This window comes from Phascolarctos cinereus, unplaced genomic scaffold (genome assembly GCF_003287225.1).
Source record: "Phascolarctos cinereus isolate Bilbo 61053 unplaced genomic scaffold, phaCin_HiC Scaffold_4;HRSCAF=312, whole genome shotgun sequence".
NCBI lineage: Eukaryota > Metazoa > Chordata > Mammalia > Diprotodontia > Phascolarctidae > Phascolarctos > Phascolarctos cinereus.
The window spans coordinates 84115560-84137545 of NW_027555847.1; the positions used below are offsets into that span (position 1 = coordinate 84115560).

At 47.6% G+C, this 21986-nt stretch overlaps 1 protein-coding gene across 6 annotated transcripts; it reads right to left on the minus strand.

Annotated features, from left to right (window-relative positions):
- Positions 1-541: 541 nt before the first annotated feature.
- PARP3 (poly(ADP-ribose) polymerase family member 3) lies at positions 542-21745 on the minus strand. Of its 6 annotated transcripts, none has more exons than XM_078152338.1 (12): positions 21468-21740; positions 18241-18400; positions 17925-18131; positions 17440-17565; positions 17097-17291; positions 6750-6885; positions 6403-6626; positions 5781-5939; positions 4908-4988; positions 4264-4441; positions 1998-2144; positions 542-842 (listed from the first exon to the last, which is right to left on the minus strand). In XM_078152338.1, exons 3-12 carry the CDS (start codon positions 18096-18098, stop codon positions 673-675), a joined length of 1590 nt encoding a protein of 529 aa, XP_078008464.1. In that variant the 5' UTR covers positions 18099-18131; positions 18241-18400; positions 21468-21740; the 3' UTR covers positions 542-672. The 6 variants fall into 6 exon arrangements, with proteins under 6 accessions (XP_078008464.1, XP_078008462.1, XP_078008463.1 ...); XM_078152336.1 differs by having other exon boundaries at positions 17925-18135; XM_078152337.1 differs by having other exon boundaries at positions 17925-18135; positions 18241-18416.
- Between the last annotated feature and the right edge of the window lie 241 nt (positions 21746-21986).

A 21986-nucleotide genomic window follows, 5' to 3' on the forward strand; every position in this document is an offset into this window, starting at 1 on the left:
CCAACCATTTATCCATCACCTCCTACTCTGGGTGAGGCGTTGGGGATACTGACACAGACGAGCTCACTCTCTCCCATCAAGCTGTCAGAAGAGAGATCAGTAAGGTCCAGGGGTCTCAGCTTCCCTTGGCCTGGCTCAAGGAGACAGCAAACTGGGGACAAAAGCCTGGGCAGATGAAAGGGAGAGAAGATTGCTAACTGCTTCTCCTCAAGAGGATCTCAAAGCACCTTGTCATGGGAGTTAAAGTTGGAGTAGCACTTAATGATTATTTAACCCATCATCTCTTCCCCCCATTTTACAGATGAGAAAACTGAGGCTCAGGCTTGGGCAATGACTTGTATAAGTTCATACAGGTGGTAACAGAACCAAATGCTCGATTCCAAATCCAGGGCTCTTTTCACTGTAGAAGTACACATCGCCAACCTCCTAGCCCCTGGTCACAGCTGCCCCTAGCCCAGAGCACCATCACTCCTGACAGCCCAGGAAGGGAGAGACCGTTAGGGAGAGAAGGGCTGGAAATGGAGAGCCAGAAGCAAAGAGAGGCGGTTAGCTGGACATACTTTATTCCTTCCTGTTTCATTTACACGCAATGCACAGGTGCTGGGCCAGCTAAGCCTCGTCCAGGCGAGGGGGCTCCACGACCCAGGGACTCTAGCCTGGGCCCTGGCCAGCTCAGAAGTGCAGCTGCAGCAGGTAGCGAAGCCGGCACTGGCTCTCTTTGTAGATCAGGTATTCGCTCTGGGAGAACGTGGACTCTTGGAAGTCAGGCATGGGCACAGGCGGGCCTTGGGGCACTGTCACCTTATGCCCTTCCAACTCGAGCGTCGCGTCCTGGCGGGGGTCTGTGGGGACAGGGCCAGCCAGTCATTCCCACGCCTCTACCCGCCTCTAACCCGTCCTGCCCCTCCTGCTGCCCAGAGCTCCCTCAGCTGTGGGCTTAGAGAGACTTCTGGGGTCTGGAACACAAACACGATTTAGAACCCTAGAACGTGGCCCATCAGAGCTGGGAGGAACCATAGAGAGCAGCCAGTCCAGCCCCTCCATACAAATGGGAAAACTGAGGCTTAGAGGAAGAGAAATGGAAACAGACTTCCCAGCTCCTTCCCTCCCCCCAGGGTCCTTCTGCCTCCTCAGAGTCCGTCCCTGCCTTTAGGCAAAGCTCAGTTTCCCAGCCTTCCCTCCTGCCCTTTCCTCCCTTCATCTCTCTCCCTCCTCCCTAGTTTCTGCTCCCCTCCCCTACCCACCCACCCCCACCCCCGATCCTGGATAAGTCATTTCAACTACAATAATATAAATGAAAAGAACAGTAAGACAAAGTCAAACGCAGCATCTTTAAAGTGACCCAGCTTCGCTGAGAGGAAAGAAAGCCATGAGCCTTTTTGGGAGAGGTTGGGGGGGGGTGTCCTATGGGTATGGAATGGTGCATACAAGCATGCATTCTGTTGCCACTTAGCTGTGTTTCTTTTGTTAGAAGGGCTGGGGGGGGGGGAGGTTGGATTGATGTCAAACAAAAGACACCAATAAAACTTAAAAACCTAAACTAAAAATGTGAATTATTACAAATGGTTATGAGTGGTTCAGTGGGCATTTCTGCCTCTGGCACCTCTCTGAGACTGTCACCTGCCCATCCAGGGCTAATCTCCTCAGGGGAAGAGCAACCCCCCAAAGGGAACTCTACACCAGTGAAATCAGTTTCAGATTTTTTTTAAAAAAAGAGGCATTTTTATCAAAGTAAAATGCTTTTACCAAGAAATAAAAATAAGTTATTGGCCGATTTCTTCTTTATAAAACAAGGAGGTTAGATTGGATGGTTCTTAAGGGCCACCCCATCTGTGACATTAGAGATGTGCTCTAAGGCCTCTCCCAGATGTCATCTTCCCAACCTGTGGCTCCAGGTTATCTCCCCTCTGCCCTGCCCCCCCCAAGCCCCTCTGCTTCCCATCTACACCCTACACTCCCCTAAGCCCTCCCCACACTCAGCAGTGCCCAGAACTCACCAGGCTCTGTGTGTCCCTGGGCTACGATGCTGTGATACCCTGGGGGTGGCTGCCGAAGGCTATAGTCATCTTTGGTGATGTGGTGCTCCTGGCCCAGAGCCACCTCACTCAGGAACATGAGGCCAATTTTTTGAGAGGTACAGCATACTGCAGGACAGGGAACTCTGGTCAGATCCCTGAGCTCTGCCCTGTTCCGGGCACAACCTCAGATAGCATAGACAAACACCCTACTAGGAGATGAGACAGGGAAGGGATGGAACAGGATAAAAGAAAATTCTCATGAACTTAGGGTAGAGGCATCAGAAGGAGCTTTTAATCCAGGATACATGCAAGGGTACTTACATGGACAGAGTGAAGGTTTGAAGGGGACAGAGAAGTTATCACCAACAATTGCCCAAGAGGCCAACTGGATCCTTCCGGACAGGGTAGGGATCAGACGAGCTTGGACTGAGAAGCTCAGGGCAGCCAGGTGCATTGGCCAATTAGCCCTGGGCATCTCTCTGGTTTCTGTCTATCATAAATTTTACTCTTACTCTCCCATATAAATAAATTACTTGCTAACAGGCTCAGCTGAATCTTGGGTCCTGAAGAGGGCAAATGTCTAACCAAATAAACATGGTGGTGGTGGTGGTGGTGGTGGTGGCAAACAGTACAGGTTTGAGGCAGGCTAAGGATAAGGGTTCTGAGAATGAAGCACTAAGGCTGGCTGTTCATTCATTCATTCATTCATTCATTCACTCATTCAAAGAGTAACTGTTCATGACCTACAATGCACAGAGCTCTGTGCTAAGTCCTGAGGGGAGATACAAAGTTCAAAAAAGGCACCATCCCTACTTTCATGATGCTCACAATCTAAGGGAACATGGCATATGCAAAAATAATTTTAAATTTTGAGAAGATTTGTCATTTCATTCTTGGGGACACATTATAGTTGTCTCTAAGCAGAGGCACCAAGACACAGTGGAGACACGTAGGCGGATCTAGCACCAAGAAGACTCGGGTTCCAATCCTGCTGCAGACACTTACTAGCTGTGGGGCTACTCTCTGAGCCTCACTCTCCTCATTCACAAAATAGGGGTGAGGGTAGCACCTGCTTCTCTGAGGTCCTGGGAAGATGGGATGAGATGCCGTATGGGGAGCTCTTTGCAAATCTTAAAGTGCTCTCTAAAGGTCAGCCCGTTGGATGACTGGGCACAGGCTCCACCAGGATGGGGAGCCGGGTTGGGTAGCTCTCACTGTGGGCCGGGGCAGACTGAGTTTGAATTTGCCATGACTCACGGAGGCTGAGGAGTAGAGGTGGGGTAATCTGTAGAGCGTGTGGAGCAACCACCACAATAACACAGAGGAAGACAACACTGAAAGACAACAAAACCCCGATGGGTGTCACGACCAATCCTGATACTCTAGGACTGATGATGAAACATGCCTCCCTCCTCTCAGCAGAAGGGTGGTGGACTATCGGTATGGAACGGGGCATACTTTGTCAGACAGGGAGAATGTGTTGCTCTGTTTTTCTTGCCTGCACTTTTTTGTTATAAGGAGATGGCGAGTCTATTGGGAGTAAGGTAGGAAGTCATTGGCAAGTGGTAGGGATGTTTAAAAAAAGTATTCGTGAAAAATGTATATATGAGACAAGTCTAGAAAAGGATGGTGCCAGATTGCAGAGGGCCTTGAATGACAAGCCAAAGACTTTGGACACTACCTGGTGGGCAGTGGGGAGTCCCTGAACATTTTTCCGCAGAGGAGTGATACAACCAGCTACATAGTCAAGAGAGGCTATTGTGGCAGCAGTAAAAAGATGACTTGGAAGAGGGAGAGGGTGGTGATGGGCATGGCTGCTGGGGACTGGACCAGAGGGGACGGGATGGGTGAGAGAGATGCTTGGCAAGGAGAACAGACAGGAGCTGGGGATCTGAGAGGTCAGGGAGCCAAAGACTACCCAGAGGCTGTGAAAATGGGAGCCTGGGTGAGCAGCTGTGCCACAGACAATGAAGGAGTTTAGAAGGAAGAGCGGCTCTAGCGGGAAAGAGGACCAGAGGCTTGGCTCTGGTTTGGGATGGGTTGAGTTTGAGGTGTTTGGGACATGTCCTGTAGGCCTTTGGAGATGCAGGTCTGGAGCTCAGATCACAAGGGATGTGGGACAAGCCCCAGGCCCAAATGAATAGAGGGATCTGGGGGCCTTGGGTTCTGGGAGGAGCCATTTCTCTCAGATTCTACCATCAAGGGGTTCTGAGGAGAACTTGGCACTGCCACAGAGATCTCTCACCGTAACAAGCTGACTTGCTGTTCTCAGAAGCAAAGTAGATACCCTGCCCCACACGCCCCCCTGAGTGGGGCATGATCCGGAGGCCACTCTTGAGGATGGCAGCCACCACTGCCACGTTAGTTCCATGCCACAGCAACCGTCGGTTCTCTAGCTTGTCATGGGCCTGGAACCGCTCTCCCTGGAACACGGGATGGGGAGGTGGGTCAGCACAAAGCTTCAGGTTCTGGGGCCTTACCTAACTGTTCACATGGGGAAAAATGAGGCCCCAGACCTCAGCCAGGGAAGCGACCTAGATGTTTGTGGCAAGGGCCTGAAAGGCCCTGGGCTCTCCACCTCCTCCCATTAATATACAAAGTCGGGACTTGGGGCAAGTCACTCTCCTTTTCATGGGCCTATTTTCTCATCTATAAAATGGTGGAGATGAACTGGCTGATTTCTGAAGTCCCTCCCAGCTCTAAATTGTATGGTCCTATGTATAAATGGGCTGTGGACCAGGAAAAAAAAAGGTTTTGGCAGGACTTCAAAGAAATGAGGCAACATATTTTCATGTTGTCTCCTCCAGCTGTCTTCTCTCTGGGAGGGGGTGCTCAGAGAAGGCCAGCAATGGGAAGATGAGGGTAGTGGGTGGTCCTGGCTCCTCTCACCTCCCCCTCTCGATTAATTTTCCAGACATGGAGAACGCGGAGATGAGGCCATCCTGTCTTCTTCAGGTAGGTTTCAATCAGCTGTGGCAAGAAGGGGAGAAAGCTGAGGCCACTAGAAGCTAGCATGAGGAAGGTAAGGAGGGCTGAGGGTATGCAGGAGGCATTTGGGTAGGGGGAGGCTGGCAGCTCTACTGAGGCTTCAGGGCTCCAGCGTCTAAGGGCTGCTACTTTAGACCCAGAGCCACCAGAGTAGGCTGGCTAAGTCTCTTTTACAATTAATAGCATCTGGTGGTAGCTACAGTGAATACAAACCAATTTAGGATTCTAGAATCATAGAGTCAGTGTGGAAGGACCTTAGAAATCACCAAAGCCAACCTTCTCATTGATCATATGGGGTACCTAATGGTCTAGAGCAGGGGTGGGGAAACTGTGGCCTTCTAGGTCCTCGAGTACAGCCCTTTGACTGAGTCCAAGTTTTACAGAACAAATCCTTTTATGAAGGGGATGTATCCTGTGAAGTTTGGATTCAGCCAAAGGGCCACACTGGAGGACCTAGAGGGCCACATGTGGCCTCGAGGCCACAGGTTCCCCACCCCTGGTCTAGAGAAATGGGACTTGTCCAAGGTAGACAAGGGGCAGCCAGGATTAGAATTCAACTTCTCCCAGTGTCCAACGTCCCTGGAATCTGTAAGATGCCAGTCTGCAGCAGAGTGGATAGAGACAGAGTGGTGAGAGTTGGAGGGCCCAGGTGCCCCCTTCTCCTTCCCATGACTTCTTCTGTCCAGGGATAGCCAAGGCTGGTAGAGGCCAGGCCACTGTGCCAATGCAGGTTTCTGAGCACTCTCTGCCACCACCCTTTTTTGTGCCACTTACCTTGTACTCATGAGTATCAGTTGCCAGTGTCTGCAACTTGCATTGCAGGAGCTTGTAATCACGGTCCAGTGGGTGAGGCACTTCTTCCACCTCTATCTTCTTTTCTTCTTCCTCCTGTCCAGCCTTCAGGGCCTGGGCCAGCTCAATGTCAGCCAGGACCTGGGATGATACGTAGGTTGGCCCCAAAGCCCACGTTCTTCTGCCTACTCTACCCAACCGTCTTCTCAGCCCAGCCCACCCTCTCTGCCTCCCTCTCCATCTCCAACAGTATCTTCTTTCCATGTCTTTCATTTGACCATCTCTGGTCATTGCTTAGCCCTGTCCATTTGACCTTCTTGCTCATGTCTGTCTCCTACCACCTGTCCATCCCCCATATTTCTATCTGTCCTCCCCAGCCATCTGTCCCATCATCTCCAATTCCTATCCATCTGCTTCCCCCATCTCCATCCATCTCCCCTTTCTCTAGCTGCCCCTTATTTCTGTCCATCTTTGCAACTGTTCACCCCCATCCTTTTCCATCTGTCTTTCCACTCTCAACCATCTGTCTCCATCCCTGTCCATCTGTCCCATCACTTCCATCTGTCCCTTCCCCCAACCTGTCCATCTATCCCCTAGCTCTCACCAACAGCATGTCCTTCTTGGCCTGAAGGACCTCCAGAGAGTTGATGGGTGGGGGCCGGGCCCTGCCAAAGTTATGGGGGATGATTGTGTAGAAGAGGGAGGACAGCTCCTCCAGCTGTTTTGCCTCTGGGCTCTTCTGTAGGGCAGCCTCTAGGGCCTCCAAGGCCTCAAAGCCCTTGGCAATCTGCTGCTTGCTCAGCTTCCCCAAGGGCATCTTCTTAACATCTGTTTGGCAGGGTAGGGGTAGGAGAAGGAGCAAGATGAGGCCTAGGCTCTGAGGCATGGCTACCTCCAACTCCTATCCCCCTTAATTATCCCTTCCCCAATTCCCTCCCATTCTGGCCTCACCAAGGTTCATGGTCTTCATCGCATCATTGAACATATCATGGCTGAAGATGAGGGACACCAGTTCCTGGGTGGGGGCATCTAGGGTACAGGGCTTGACATTCCACTGACCAGCCTGGACCCCATTCACACTGTCCACCTGGGGAAGGGAAGGACGAGGTCATGCCAGAGCTAGCAGCTGCCCCTCTCCCAAGTCCTAAGCTTGGGCCTCCCTTTGTGGGACAATACAGGGCCACTGAAGGGCAGTCAGAAACTGGGGGCTTTGATTCCATAACTCACATAACTGCCTCAGCCCCCATTTCTCTATTGCCTTAAGGTTTACAAAGTCCTTTCTTCATGATAGCTATCTGAGGAAGAAAGTGCCAAAACTACTATTTCTTCTATAAAGAAAGAAACTGAACATGTTGCCCATGACCATGTAGCTAGAAGGTGCTCTGAGTTTATGTTACTAGCCCCAGTGCTGCCTGGCCTCTCCTTGTCTACTCAGGATGAGCCTGGGAGGAGGTGGTGGGGAGGGCACCCACTGCCCATTGTCCATGAGATAAGGTCCAAGATGCACAACTCAGCATTCAAAGCCTTCCATCCTCTGTCTCACCAACTTCTCTAGCATCTCTCCCATCTACTTGTAAAGAAAGAAGGAATGGTAAAAAGGCTTCACAAACAGCCACATTTCTATTTCACTTAAATGTTACACAGCCCTTTACTTACCCCACCCTGGTCAGGGACGGCATTGACCCAGCTCTGGGTCAATTCCCGATGCACTCGAGCCCAGTTTCCGTCATGCCCCAGCCCCTCCCCACCTCTCAGACCACGATCCCTCCCCTTGCCCCCACTGGCCTGAAGAGAACAGAAAATCCTTCCTTCCCTCAATCCCCTTGAGGATATAATTTACCATGTTGCAGATTCAGAGATTTCAAAGCTGGAAAAGATCTTGGAGATCATCTAGTCTAACCTTATTTCACAGAGGCGGATACTGAGTCTCAGAGAATGGAAATGACTTGCCCAGGGTTATCCAGTTAGTAAGTCAACAGAGACAGAATTTGAATCCAGCGTTTTGTTTTGTTTTACATTCTCTTGGAAGGAGATGAGGAAATACAAAATATGCAGTTGTTTTTTTATCACTAATAAAGATCTTCCCACAGCTGCCTAAGAAGCAGGTAGGCCCAGCCATGTCTTTGCCTTCCCAATCAGCTTTGGCCCACAAGAGTCAGATTCTCTTCTCCCCTCCCCTCTCTCCTAGCGTAACCAGGCTGGCAGCGTTCCCCACATAGAAGTCCCCGACACAGCACCAGACTAATTGTCATAAAACCCTACTAGACCCACGTGCTCTCCTTGCTCTGAAGCCTCCTAGGGCTCACTATCACCTTGGCCTCTATCATCTAGCTCCTTTTCCCATAAAGCTGTGTGAGCTTTGTCTCCCCAACAAAGAGGAGGATTCCTGGTCCATTCTTTCAGTTTTCCTGCTTCTGCCCTTGGGCTCATGCCTGTCCCCTCCACCTGGAATGTCCTCCTGCCACAACTACCGTGCCTATCCTTCATGGTCCAGTTCAAATACCATCTCCTCCAGGAAGCCTTCCCTGACACCACTCAAAAAAACCCAACCAACCAAACAAAGAAACAAAAACCCTTTCCTGCTTCTGAACATCCACAGAACTGTGACTGGCTTTCCCTTATGACCTGTGTCATAATCTGCCTCACTGTATAATTATTTGGATCCGTATCTAAGCCCCTCTACAGACGGTGAATTTGGGGGAACAGTCACCTCTGTTTCCTCAGCACAGAGCCCTGCACACAGGAGGAGTTCAGGAAATGTCTGATGAATGAGTGAATGAGGAAGAGAGAGAAGGGAGGGGAGTGGGTCAGATGGGATCACCGAGCCATGGAGAACGGCACAGTATGCCTTAATCATCTCCAGATGGAGGGGCCATAAATCATACTTCCTAAAAGAACTGGATTGTTCTGCATGTCTTCCCCTTTTATTCTATGGAATCCTAGTTTCTTAGCACTGCAAGAGTCCTTGGAGGTCAAAAAGATTCATAGACTGTCAGAGTTGGAAGGAACCTTAGACAAGACTTAGTCTAATCTCATTTTATAGAAGAGGCCCAGAGAGGTTGAGGTCACACAGTCAATAAACAGCAGAATCAGGACTTGAACCCAGGTTTCTTCCTCCTCCTCCTCCTCTCCTCCTTGTTCTTCTGTGGGTTTTTTAGGGGTTAAGTGACTTGCCCAGGGTCATACAGCTAATAAAATGTTGAGTGTCTGAGGCCAGATTGAACTCAGGTCCTCTTGACTCCAAGGCCAGAACCCTATCTACTGCACCACCTAGCTGCCCCAGCTGCCTATTCTTTGCTGGATCCTTCTATTCATTGGAAAATACTTGCGCAGAACTTCAGAAAAAATTAGAAGACACTTTGGCAAAAAATAGGCTTCAATCAGCGTCTTCCATGATCTCTCACAATCAGTTCCAAATGGACACTTGGTTTAAATAAATAAAAGGCCATTAGAGAAAAACAGTCAGAGGTATCTTTCACAACTACATTTACAGGTAAAATTCTTAACCAGTTTTGTAGAGACGAGACCACAAAAAAGCACAGACGAGATCACAAAGATAAAATAGACTGTTTTGAATATAAAAAATTGAAAACATTTTTCATGAACAAAATGAATGCAGCTAGGATAAGAAGGGAAGCAGTTGATTGGAGGAAAAGATCTTTGTATCTAGTATCTCTGATCAGGGTCTGATATCTACAGCGCATAGGTAGTTAACACAAATATATGGGCAGTGAGGTGGCACAGTGGATAGAGTGCCAGCCCTGGAGTCAGGAGGACCTGAGTTCAAATGTGACCTCAGACACTTACTAGCTGCATGACTCTGGGCAAGTCACTTCACCCTGTTTGCCTCAGTTTCCTCGTCTGTAAAATGAGCTAGAGAAGGAAATGTCAAACCACTCCAATATCTTTGTCAAGAAAACCTGAAATGGGGTCATGGAGAGTCAGATAAGACTGAAAAAACTCAACAACAACAAAAATATAGACCCAGAGACATTCACCAATGGATGACTGGTGAAAGCACATAAAAACAGTTCTCAAAAGAAGAACTGCAACTATTGATTTTCCTTGTGAATAACTACTCCTTTAATTACTAATAACAACGGAAATGCAAATGAAAACAATTCTCAGGTTTGGCTTCATACCCAGCAAATGGGTAAACGTGACAAAGATGGAAATTGTTAATGTTGAAGAGGCTGCAGGAAGACAGACATACTACCGTACCCTTGGTGGAGCTACGGATTGGTCCAATCATTCTAGAAAACAATTTGGAATTATAATAAAAGGAAGTGACTAAACCATCCCTTATCTTTGATCCAGAGATCCCCCTGCTAGGCACATACCCAAGGAGAAAGAACAAAGGTAGGAAGAACTATCCCACATATACTGAACCATTCATTCTAGCACTTTTTGTCGTAGTAATGAGCTGGAAACAGTGTAAGTGACCGCTGGGTAGGAAAGATCCTTCCGAATCATGAAGTTTATGAACACGATGGAATATCATCAAGCCACGAGAAGCAAGGAATAGGAAAAATTCAGAAAAGTGTGAGATTTCTATGAACTGATACGCAGCGACGCAGATCCAGGAAAACAACAGGCACAAGGATTACAATGACACAATGGAAAGAATAATTCAAGAAACATGAGAGCTGGCCTTCAAGTCCAGGAGACGTGGGTTCAAGTCCCACCTCTGACATGTTGTCTGTGATTACGATCAAGTCACTGACCCTCTCATTGTGCCAGGCAATTCTCCAAAACTGTAAGTTGTAGAAGGAGTTCCTTATATCAGTGAAATCATACTTCCACTATCCTCAAAACTACAAATAGTATCCACAGAAAACAAAAAAGTTTTATAATCTATAATAGAAAAATACTATAAGCTTCCAAAGAACATCAGGAATAAAGCAAGAATACCCGGCGTCGCCACCATTACTTAATATAGTTCTAGAAATGCTAGCTACAGTAAAAAGAGTAGAAAGAAGCTGAGGAAATAAACATGAGCAAAGAGGAAACGAGTTTTGCTGTTTTCAGATGACACGATGGCTGAGAAGGAAATCAGTTAGTATTGATCACTTTGATTCATTTTTGGTTTGTAGGAGTAAGCTCCCTTCTTTAGGAAAAGCTAGACCTAACAGCTAAGCCAACTTAACATAGATATTTTCTTAAGCCTAGGTTGCCTATAGATTTAGTGAATAGATTGATTAGACTTTATCATTTAGTAGTGGATAATTTAGAGTAAGACCGCTGTGTAGGAATAAAATAATCATAGGGTTGTAAGACTTTTTTTAAAGGCCAAGTTCCCCTCTCTGGTGGCTAGAGAAAGAGGGGTTGACTAAAGAGTAATTTCTCTTTCCAGTCTTAGTGGATAAGCTCCCTTTTTTCTTGAGCTAGAGGTTAAGTCTAAGTTGAGTAATGGAATCTTTCTCTGATAAAGACTTAATATCCAAGACATAAAAAGAATTCATATAAATATATATGAATAAGAGACAAATCATCAAAGTTCTCAAATGAAGAGATATCAACAGCCATATGAGGAATGCTCCAAGTCATTAATGATGTGAAAAATGTAGGTAAAACAACTCTGAGGTTCTACCCCACACCCACCAGATTGACAAAGATATCAAAAAAGGTGAAGTGGCAATGTTGCATGGAAGGGATATGGGAGGATAGGTATGCCAGTGAACTGTTTACGGAACTGTGAATTGGTTCCACCATTCTAGAAAAACAATTGGGAAGCACTTTCAAAAATTCACTAAAGTAGGGGCAGCTACGTGGCACAGTGGATAGAGCACTGGCCCTGAAGTCAAGAGGACCTGAGTTCAAATTCAGTCTCAGACCAAACACTTGACACTTACTAGCTGTGTGACCTTGGGCAAGTCACTTAACCCCAATTGCCTAAAAGCAAAAAAACAAAAACAGAAAAAAAATTCACTAAAGTGTAAATACCCTTAAATTTAGTAATATTACTATTAGTCACATACTCCTAAGAAGGTCAAGGTCAGAGAGGGAAAGGACTCATATACACAAAAATATTTGTAGAAGCACTTTTTGTTGTAGCAAAGAACTAGAAACAAAATAGGTGTCCATCAATTGGGGAATGGCTGAACAAACTGTAGTACACGAATATAATGAGATTTTATTATGCTCTAAGAAAATAGGATTATGATGGATTCAGAGAAATATGGAAAGACTTATGTGAATTAATGCCAACAGCAGTGAACATAACCAAGAGAACAATCTACTTGATGATCACAGCATTGTGAGTAGAAACAGCTCTGAAAGACCTCAGAACTCTGACCAAAGCAGATGCCAAATATGAATTCAAAAGTCTGAGAATGAAACATACCTTCCACACTTTGGCATAGACGTATCACACCAGACATACATTCCCAGGCATGGCTCATGTGCTTATGTGCTGATTTGTTTTGCCTGACTATACTATTATTTGTTATATAGCGTTTACTCAAAGTAGGAGGGAAGTGTGTTGGTAGGTAGTAATAGACATGGGGGAAAAAAAAAGAATAAAAAGTTATTTTTATTCATTGAAATCAATTAACTTTAAATGGTTACTAAACAGATTTAGGTGGTTTTATTGATGTCCAATATTAAGTTTTTAATAAAACATTTTTAAAAAAGAAACCTTAAGTTCAGATCAGAACAAAATGTTCAAGGAAACCAAGCACTAAAGCTGAAGAAAAGTTGAGAAAACCCATCTCTTGCACTTTGAAAAGACCTCATTCCAGGGAACCATTTGAGTTTCCAAATTAATAGGCCTGAGCACTATTTTTCTATGCCCAGAAAAGCAGGTAAAGTAAATTCTCTGAATCGGCAGGGCGAATGGCAGGGTCAGACTAGAAATGACTATCCAACAGATTTTCATTTCACAATCTCAAGGATGGAGTCTAAGCAACTTCTGAATTGTGGGAGAATCAACCCATAAAAGAGGGATCCTCTGTAGAGATTAACCCCCAATACCCTGTGCTTGCAACCATAAAATAGAGCAGCCATCCAAAGGATGCCTGCCATGGGGAGAGGACTGGGGACCAGGTCATGCAAAAGTCAGTTGAAAGGGAATATTTACTCAGGAAAGATTTGGGGTGAGGGGGAGATAGCTGGCTTCAAATATTTGAAGGCTGTCACAAGGAAGAGAAAAAGTTTTATTCTATTTGAACTCAGAAAGCCAACTGAGGAACATCGGAAGGAAGCTAAAGATTTAAGGGAACATGACAGTAGTCTTCACATGTTTGAAGGGCCATCAGGAGGAGGAAGGATTAGATTTGCTATGTTCAAGGACAGAACAAGGAGCAATAGGGGAAGTGGCAAAGAAGTATATTTGGGTGAGCTGTTAAAGAAAGTCTTTGTGACATTTAGAGTGACCCCAAAGTAGAACAGACTGCTTTGCTTTTCAGGGTTCCATTCTCTTGGCCCCCAGTGCCTACCTAGCTCCATGCCTGACACATAGCAGATGTTTATAGGTGTGTATTGGCTCCCTCTCACTGGAGGTCAGAGAATCACAGATTTAGAGCTTAAGGAGGACTTAGAGGCCATTTCATTCAACCTCCCCATTTTGCAGATGAGAAAACTAAGGCCAGGAGAGGAAGCTGTAGTATTGAAGCCAGGATTCAAACCCAAGCCTTCTAACTTCAAATCCATCCCACTTCCCATTGTGCCACAAGAAGGCTGGTTGGGTGTGCATGTATGGTATGGCATGGGATGGGATGGGATGGGATGGGATGCATGCGTGTGTGATATGTATGTAGTGGGGATACTCCATTCCTGCTCCCCTCAACAGATGCTGAGACATCTCTTCAAACTCTGAGATTCTGTAATGTTGGAATAATAAATAACCACATACAACTTCCCCCACCCCACTCCACTAATAAACTCATTAACTCCTCTACCTCTATTCTTACTCTTGGGCTCCAGTCGGAGTCTAAATATTGAACTTGATATGGCCTTCTGTACCTCTTGTGGGTTTTCAGTAATTCGGGGAAAGGTCTAAAGCTCCTTGTGGTTAAATGAAAAGTCAGTGAGTACGGGGTCAGAGGGCCCCCGTTTCAGTCCCAGCTGGGCCATTTACCAGCTTTGTGAGCTTGGACAAGTCACTCTCCCTCTCCCTCTTGTATTGCCCCTTCTGTAAAAGGACAGGGCTGGATTCTAGGTGATCCCTAGGGTTCTTTCAAAGGATTCTATGATCCTTTATTTCATTTTGTCCCAGGAAGGCTTGACAGACACCCAGGGATGTGCTGGAGCCAAGATTGAACCTGATTGCTAAGTTTTCAATGTGAGCACTTATGCCTTGAACATAGTAAACTTTACAAATCAAGACTTGATCTATTGTTTTGTTGACAGTGGGAGCTCTTAAGAAAGTGATAGAAAAAAATATTAATAATGCAGATTAAACTTAAAAGTGTCCTGCATTTTTTAGAGAACTAGTTGTTAAATATTTAAAAAGCACCCACCCCTACCCTGGACAGCAGCCCCAGAAGCTTGGCAGCAGGCCTACAGAAGAACAGAAGTTTTCCAGAGACAGGTAGTAGTTGAAGAGGAGATGTGGTGGCCCAGGAGAGCAAGGGAGGCTCGTCCTATCACTCAATTCTTCCAGCTCCATAATATCTCTTTTATCATTCTCTCCAAGAACACAGCCTCTACCCTAGTTCAGGTCCTCATCACCTCTCACCTGGAGACTCACCCTAACCCTAATTGCCAGAGCTTCCTAACTGCTTCTTCTCTCCAGTCTGTCCACACAACTACCAAATGGACAGTCCTAAAACACAGATCTGACCATGTCACTTCTCTACCCAAAAATCTTCAAGTGCACAGCCCTGCCTCACTTAAATCCAATTCACTTGCAAGGCAAGATATCACTCTTGTCAGGAGGACCTGAATTCAAATCCAGTTCAGACATCTGACACTAGCTATGTGACCCCTCGACAAGTCACTTAACCCCATTGCCTTACCAAAGGAAAAAAAAAAAAAGAAAAAGAAAGAAAAACAACAATCTGTGAGTAGTAGTAGTTATACCCCACACCCACTTAGCCAGCTCCAGTCGGGCAATACTGCTATTTCCTTCCTTCCTCTTCCTCCTCTTCCTATATCTTGGGGTTGAGGGCTAGATTTCCATCCTCCCCATTTATTTATTTTCTATCTTTTCCCCCCTAAAATTGGAAAAATTAACTCTTTTGTCTCATGTAGTTTTCATTCATGATTTCTTGAAATAACAGCTCAGATAATTTGATAATGCCCATTGGGATTCAAATGGAGCTACTCCACTATGCCTTTAAACCCAAATCGCTCTGGCTCTCAACGATTGGCCAATAATAGGTCCCAGCCCAAGCCTCACTTGCTTATTGTTTGGGTTTTGATGGCTCAGAACAACTGTAAATAGCAACTGTTTCTGTTCTTGCCAGAAACTCTGAGTGTCTTCCCCTCCCAGACTGATTCTTTTGGGAAGTCAAACTAGGCTTTCTTTTGCCTCAAAGCCTTTAGTCACTGAATGGGTGTTGCCTCAGAGAAACTGAAACTTGGAAAGACCTCAGCTTAAAAGGCCGGGGGTTTCCCATTGCATTTGGGCCATCATCAGTCATCCTGACCTATGTCTTGCTGCTGGACTAAGATGACTCTGGAGGAGAAAATGAGGCAGGTGAGTTTGCACAGCCAGCTCCCCCTCACTTAAATCCAATTCACTTGCAAGTCAAGACATCACCCTCCTGAAGTCACTGATCCTCTTTGAGAAAGGACAAACAACATTCCCCTAGTTTTTAGTATGCTTTCCCTCTTGAGATTACTTTGAATTATTCTGCACATACTTTGTATTTACTTATCTCTACGTATTGTGTCCCCTGCCCCCCGCCCCCACTGGAGAATGTAAGTTCTTTGAGGGAAAGGGTTATTTCCTTTTTATCTTTCTATTGGAGAATCCCTAGCACCTAATTCAGACATTTAATGAATGTGTGTCGTTCATCTGAAATGAGATCTAGACCCTGGAATACTAGGCTCAAACCAAAGAGATGGAGAGAGAAACTTGGGGGTAGAAGGAGTGGGGTAGTCAATGGGCCTCGTGCCACAGACCAGGCAGCAGGGCCCTGCCTAGGTCAGAGGGGACAGGAGACCATAGGGAAAGTACTGCATGCTGGTCTCTAGCCGATTTCCCAGGGTTCAGTCGAGCAAACAAGCATTTCTTAAGTGCCTTCTGTGGGCTCGGGTCTGTGTTAGGCACTGGGGATTCAAAGTAAAGAAAATTAGGGTCTTGGCCTCAAAGAGCTTCTTTTCTATGAGAGAGGATTCTCCTCCCCCAGCAGAGAACCCTCAGCCTGGGTGGGACTGGAGCCCAGTTTGCCCCTGTCTCTGCTGTGGCCCCAGCCCCCACTGGAGTGAGTCACAGACCTCATACAGGAAGAGGAGGGGGCCCCCAAGCTGGCATCAGGACCCACACCAACCAGGCCCTCTTTGAGGCAGTGAACAAAAACTGCCCAAGGCAGTATGCTAGAAAAGAAGTCGGGCTAGTCTTGGAACCAGAAGACTTGGGTTCTAGTCCTGCCTCAACTGCTGACTGACTGGATGACCCCAAGCAGGTCACATCCTCTCTCTGAGATCATAATACCTGTAGGGAGGGCCTATTCCCTCCTGGTGAGGATCAAATGATAATAATAACATTTCTGTAAGGCTTTGAAGTATACAAGGCACATTATTCAGGTGTTGGGGGGCATGATCTCATTTGAACTTAACAAAACTTCTCTGAAGGCAGCTATTACAGGAATTAGTGATGCAAATTATTATTAGAGATGAGGAAACTGAGGCTCAGAGAGGTAACGTCCACAGTCACACAATGCCAGAGTGGAATTTGAACCCAGCTCTTCCTGTCTCTAAATCCACCCCTCTAGCATCTCGTGCATAGCGCATGCTGCCTTGACAGCAGCCTATAGAAAGCACTTTGCAACCTTTGTTCATGAAAGCCCTGCCTGTACCATCATCCAAGGAGTGTAGACTCTGCTCCTATGGTGTCTGCTTCACAGCAGAGGACCCAGCATGGGCTCACGAGGCCATCCACTCAGACACCCTCATTTTACAGATGGGGAAATCGAGGCTGAGAGAAGCTGGGTGACTTGCCCAGGGTGCCACAGTTAGAAGCGTCTGAGGCAGGTTTTGACATCTGCTCTCCCTGACTTCAAGCCTAGCACTCTATTTGGCTCTCTGTACGCAGCTTTGATTCACTCCTGCTATGACTAGGAGGGGGTCCCCTAGGTTTCCGGCTAGGGTGCTGAGTGAGAATGCCAGGGGAGATACTTGGGTGGGACTCACCTTGACCGCGCCTTCCTGGCCTTCCTCACCATCATCAGCCTGCACTTCGATGAGTGTGTACTTGCCCGAGTGGGCCACAAAGTTGTCCCGATCGGCCCAGCGGTTCTTAGTTTTTTCCCAGAACTTCTTCTCAAAGTCTTGCTTGGCTTCATCCAAGGAGGGGAAAAACTTTAGCTTGGACTGGCCCGTCTCCCCCTGGACAGATGAAGGCAGGCATCGTGCTCTGTTCCGGCCCTGGGCTCCCTCCACCCCTTCCCCTGACAGCCCACTTGGAGGGCCAGGGTCCTCAGGCCACCCGCGTGAGCCGGTGCCGCTTAGACGCCCAGCCATGGTGGCCACTCACCACACGACCCCAGCGGTTCCAGCAGCCGTAATGACCGTTGTCATCCACCAGCTGGATGAGGTAGAATTTGTTGTTGTTGTTTCCTATGTTGGTCTGGTTCAGTGCACAGTCGTAATCCTCATGTACCTGGGGGCAGAGGCAGGGAAGAAGGGTAGAGAGCCCCAGCGTCAGGGCTCACCCGCAGCCGGCCTTCAGCGGAGATGTGGCCATCAGACAGCCTTCTTTCCCTCTCTTTCTGCTGTGAGCCTCATGCCCTACTGAAGGCTGGGAATGGATCCAGGGGTCCTGGAATATTCTCCTTTCTAAACCCCCCACCTGGGGCCCAGAGGCTTCTGCCCTTCCTTAATCTCAGGGCCTGCTTGATTCATTGAAAGAAGAGATTGACAGCTCCCAATTCCCAATTCCCTCGGCCAAGCCCCCAGGCCCAGGGCAAAGCCATTCACCAGCTCCTAAGAGGAGTGAGCCACCCTACGGACTGGGCCCACCTGGACAGCAGGGTTGCTGCTGAGTGGGCACATGGAATCCACCCGAGCCTTCCATGTCTCCTTGGGGGCAGCGTTAAGGGCCTCTATGGTTGAGCGCAAGTCGATCTCTGCCTCTGCTTTCTTCTTCTTGGGTGTTCCAGTGCTTACAGAAGCTGCCTTGCGCTTAGGAGCCATTGAGGAAGAGAGTGTTCAGAAACTCCTCCGCCCCTGCCTTATGAGAGACAGTGTGGTCTAGTGGCCAGAGAATGACCTTGGAGCCAGGAAGGTCTGAATTTGATTGTTTTTTTTTCCAGGCAATTGGGGTTAAGTGACTTACCCAGGGTCACACAGCTAGCAAATGTCAAGTGTTTGGTCTGAGGCTGGATTTGAAATCAGGTCCTCCTGACTTCAGGGCCGGTGCTCTATCCACTGTGCCACCTAGCTGCCCTGAAGGTCTGAATTTGAATCCTGCCTCCAATATGTGATGAATGAAAAGCCTGAGAGACACAATTTCTGGGTAATTAATAATCAATTTGTTAATTAGGCTAGCTAATAATCAACAAATTGATAGTTAAGACATTGAATGCCATAAATATTTTTATGAAAGGGAATGCCCCTGACAGGAGAAATCGACCCTGATTGGTAGACATTTAAATGAGAAAGTGAGCTAAAAGTCTCCAGCTTCTGCTGGGAACATGGCTTGATCATGAGACTCAGCCACCTCCAACAGTCTGGACAGGGGAATCCATCTCTACCCAGACCACTCCAGTTGGTTTTCTTCTTCACGAACCCCATGGGTCACCCTAAACTCCAATGGAGGGGTACAAGGACGTGGGCTTATTCCCAAAGGGCACAAATTCACCTAGATTAGATTCTGTCTACACTTTGAACAGAAGTAAGGTCTCCTAGTTGGGTGGGGTCCTGCCCAAGACGCATGAGCAAGTTCCCAGAGACTTAGGGCAATCTCATCTATTAGTCATGCCCTTAAGAGACTGGCTGCCTGGTCTGCAGGGGCTGCTCCCTGAATGAGGAAATAAAAAAGCCTGGATCCTAATTAATAATGGGTTATTAATAGAAAATGAACATTTCTCTCAGATACATATTAGCTGCGTGATCCTGGGCAAGGGACCACCTCTGCTTGCCTTACTTTGCTCACTGATAAAAGGAGGGGGCTGAACTTGACAGTCTTTAGGGTCCCTTCCATCCCTAAGTCTATGATCCTTTGGATCAGACCCTCTCTAGGTTTGCTCCAAGTTATTCTATCATCAATCCCCTCCTGCCTTTCCAATCATTTCCCCAACATGCACCCTCTGTAGCAGCCCAAGTAGGCACCTCCTTGTCTTTGGTGGTGCCAGAGCTCCAGGGGGCCTGGAGTCGGAAGACCTGAGTTAAAATTTGTCCTCACACACACTCGATGTGTGTCCTTGGGCAAGTCATTTAACCTTTGTTTGCCTCAGTTTATTTATCTGTAAAATGGGAATAATAATAGCACTTTCCATCCCATCAAGTGAGATGATCTTTGTACGGCACATTGCACAGTACTCCTGTGGGCCCATAGTAAGCATCATTAAATGTTATTGTTGTTGTTAGCTAGGTGGCATCGTGGATAGAGTGCCCGGCCTGGAGTTAGGAAGATGAGTCTTCCTGAGTTCAAATCTGGCTTCAGACACTTACTAGCTGTGTGACACTGGGCAAGTCTGCCTCAGTTTCCTCATCTGTAAAGTGAACTGGAGAAGGAAATGACAAACCACTCCAGTATCTTTGCCTAGAAAACCCCCAGATGGGGTCACAAAGGGTCAAACATGACTGAAACAACTGAACAACAAATGATTATTATTACAGAGGCATCCTTCCCCTTACAAGGATTTCCATAGGCAATCTGGATAAAAAAGAGCACTAGATTTGAAATGAGGAGACCTGAGTTCCAATCTCCCATTCACTAGCTATAGTTCAGTCTCTGAAGCTCAGTGTTGTCATCTATTAAAAAAAGATAATAATAACACCTAGGCATAATGAGGATAACGATGATGGTAGCTGACATCTAAAAGTTTGCAAAGCACGTTACATAATTTTCTCATCTGATTCCCCACAACAATCCTGTGAGGTAGGTATCATTAGCCTCGTTTTACAGACAAGGAAGCTGAAAGTGAATGGCTGCAGACCTATGGTCTTAGATCCTCCACTAAAAATGATCTCTTCAGCTGCTTCATGTCTTTTTTTTTTGAGGTAATGGGGTTAGGTGACTTGCCCAGGGTCACATCCCTAGTAAGTGTCTAAGTCTGGATTTGAACTCAGGTCTCTGGGATAAATTCAGTACTCTAGGGTTAGAGACCCGCAGACGGAAGGCCAGAGAGTTTCGTGTACAGTGATTACTGTACGTTAGCCTGTGAGCACCATGAGACTGTCTTCGTATTTTCCTAGGCACCAGGTACAGGGTATATTAGATGCTTAATAAATACTTATTTTATGAATGAAAACCATAAACCTGATAGTCCTAGTCATACCTTTCTGGCTGTGGGCAAGGAAGGGTTAATCTTAGGCTAAAGTCATGTCTCTACCTCCCTGGGGATCTGAGACTGGGAGGCTGGACACCATCTCTGTGGTAGCATCAAACCCTGGGCTTCAAAAGAACTCTGAACCATGCAGTCTAGACTGTGAGGGGTTAAAGGGAACTTGGTAGTAGGGAGACATCACTTTTAAAGGAAACTGGGCTCCTATCTGTAGGGAAGAGGTTTCCTCACTAGCCCCACACATGGAAAGAATTTTTATTTCTGTTTCCTAGTTCACAAAATCCTCCCCATGATATCTGGGCCTGGCCCACATTGACTTCTCCACTTTTCTGTCAATTCCAGGAATGCTCAGCTACCCTAGGCTTGGCACAGGCATGGGGCTGAATCACTGGATGAGACAGTGCAGGAAGAAGGGGTGTGTGTGTGTGTGTGTGTGTGTGTGTGTGTGTGTGTAGAGGGGCAGGGGGGTAAGCCTAGGGGGAGGTAGCTTTTGGAGTGGTGGGGGGCAGACGGCTCAAGTAGAGGGGACAGAAGGGTTCCCCTCCCATCTAGGATCCTGAGAAAAGGTGGGCATGACAATCATACCAACCTAGACCCAGGAAGTCAAGCCTATCTCTCTGGCCCAGGGCTGTGTCCATTATCCCTCCTCTCCCCCCCCCCACGACCCCAGTAATGCCCACCCAGAGTCTTTGCCCTAGAGTCAGTGTCTGAGACCCTCTCCTCCTCCAATAACCTCTAGCTCTTGCCCACCCCAGTTATTTTTGGTGCCCTGTGGTGGGGCTGCTGGGAGGGGTTCCCTTCCCATCTAGGATCCTGAGAGAAGGTGGGCATGACAGTCATACCAACCTAGACCCAGGAAGTCAAGCCTATCTCTCTGGCCCAGGGCTGTGTCCACTATCCCTCCTCTCCCCCCCCCCCCCACGACCCCAGTAATGCCCACCCAGAGTCTTTGCCCTAGAGTCAGTGTCTGAGACACTCCCCTCCTCCAACAACCTCTAGCTTTTGCCCACCCTAGTTTTTTGGGGTGCCCTGCGGTGGGGCTGCTGGCACTCACCTCTGGGCAGCCAGTTCTTTCTGGGGTTGTGGGGCAAGGCAAGACTAGGGTAGGGCTTCAGCAGCTGCTTCTCCTCCCCCAGACCTTCCACCACCCTCCTCCTGTCTCCCCCCCCCCTCCAGTCCCAGGGTGACCTCAGTAGGCATTTCAGGCAGTAGGAGGGGCCACCAGGCTCCTTGGGCAACAGGCAGCCCCAGCAGCCCACATGCTGGGGAGGCCAAGAGGGAAGGATAGAACCCAGCTGGTCCCTCAATAATAGATTGGTCCTGGGCTTATTAACATGCCCTTTGGGCCAAGGGAGGACCTTCAGAGACTGGCACACCCCTTTTATTGTTGCTTCCTGTCCTCAAGGGGGAGGAGGGTGATTAGGGCATACTGAAGCGTATAAGTGTCTGGGTGGGGTGTTCTGCCCTGGAAGGGGTGGCATCGCTCCCAGGTAACATTCCTAGTGCCTAGATGACACTATCAACAACCCCATGCTCTCCCTGTCACCCTGGGGGTCCCTACCGTCTGGTGGGC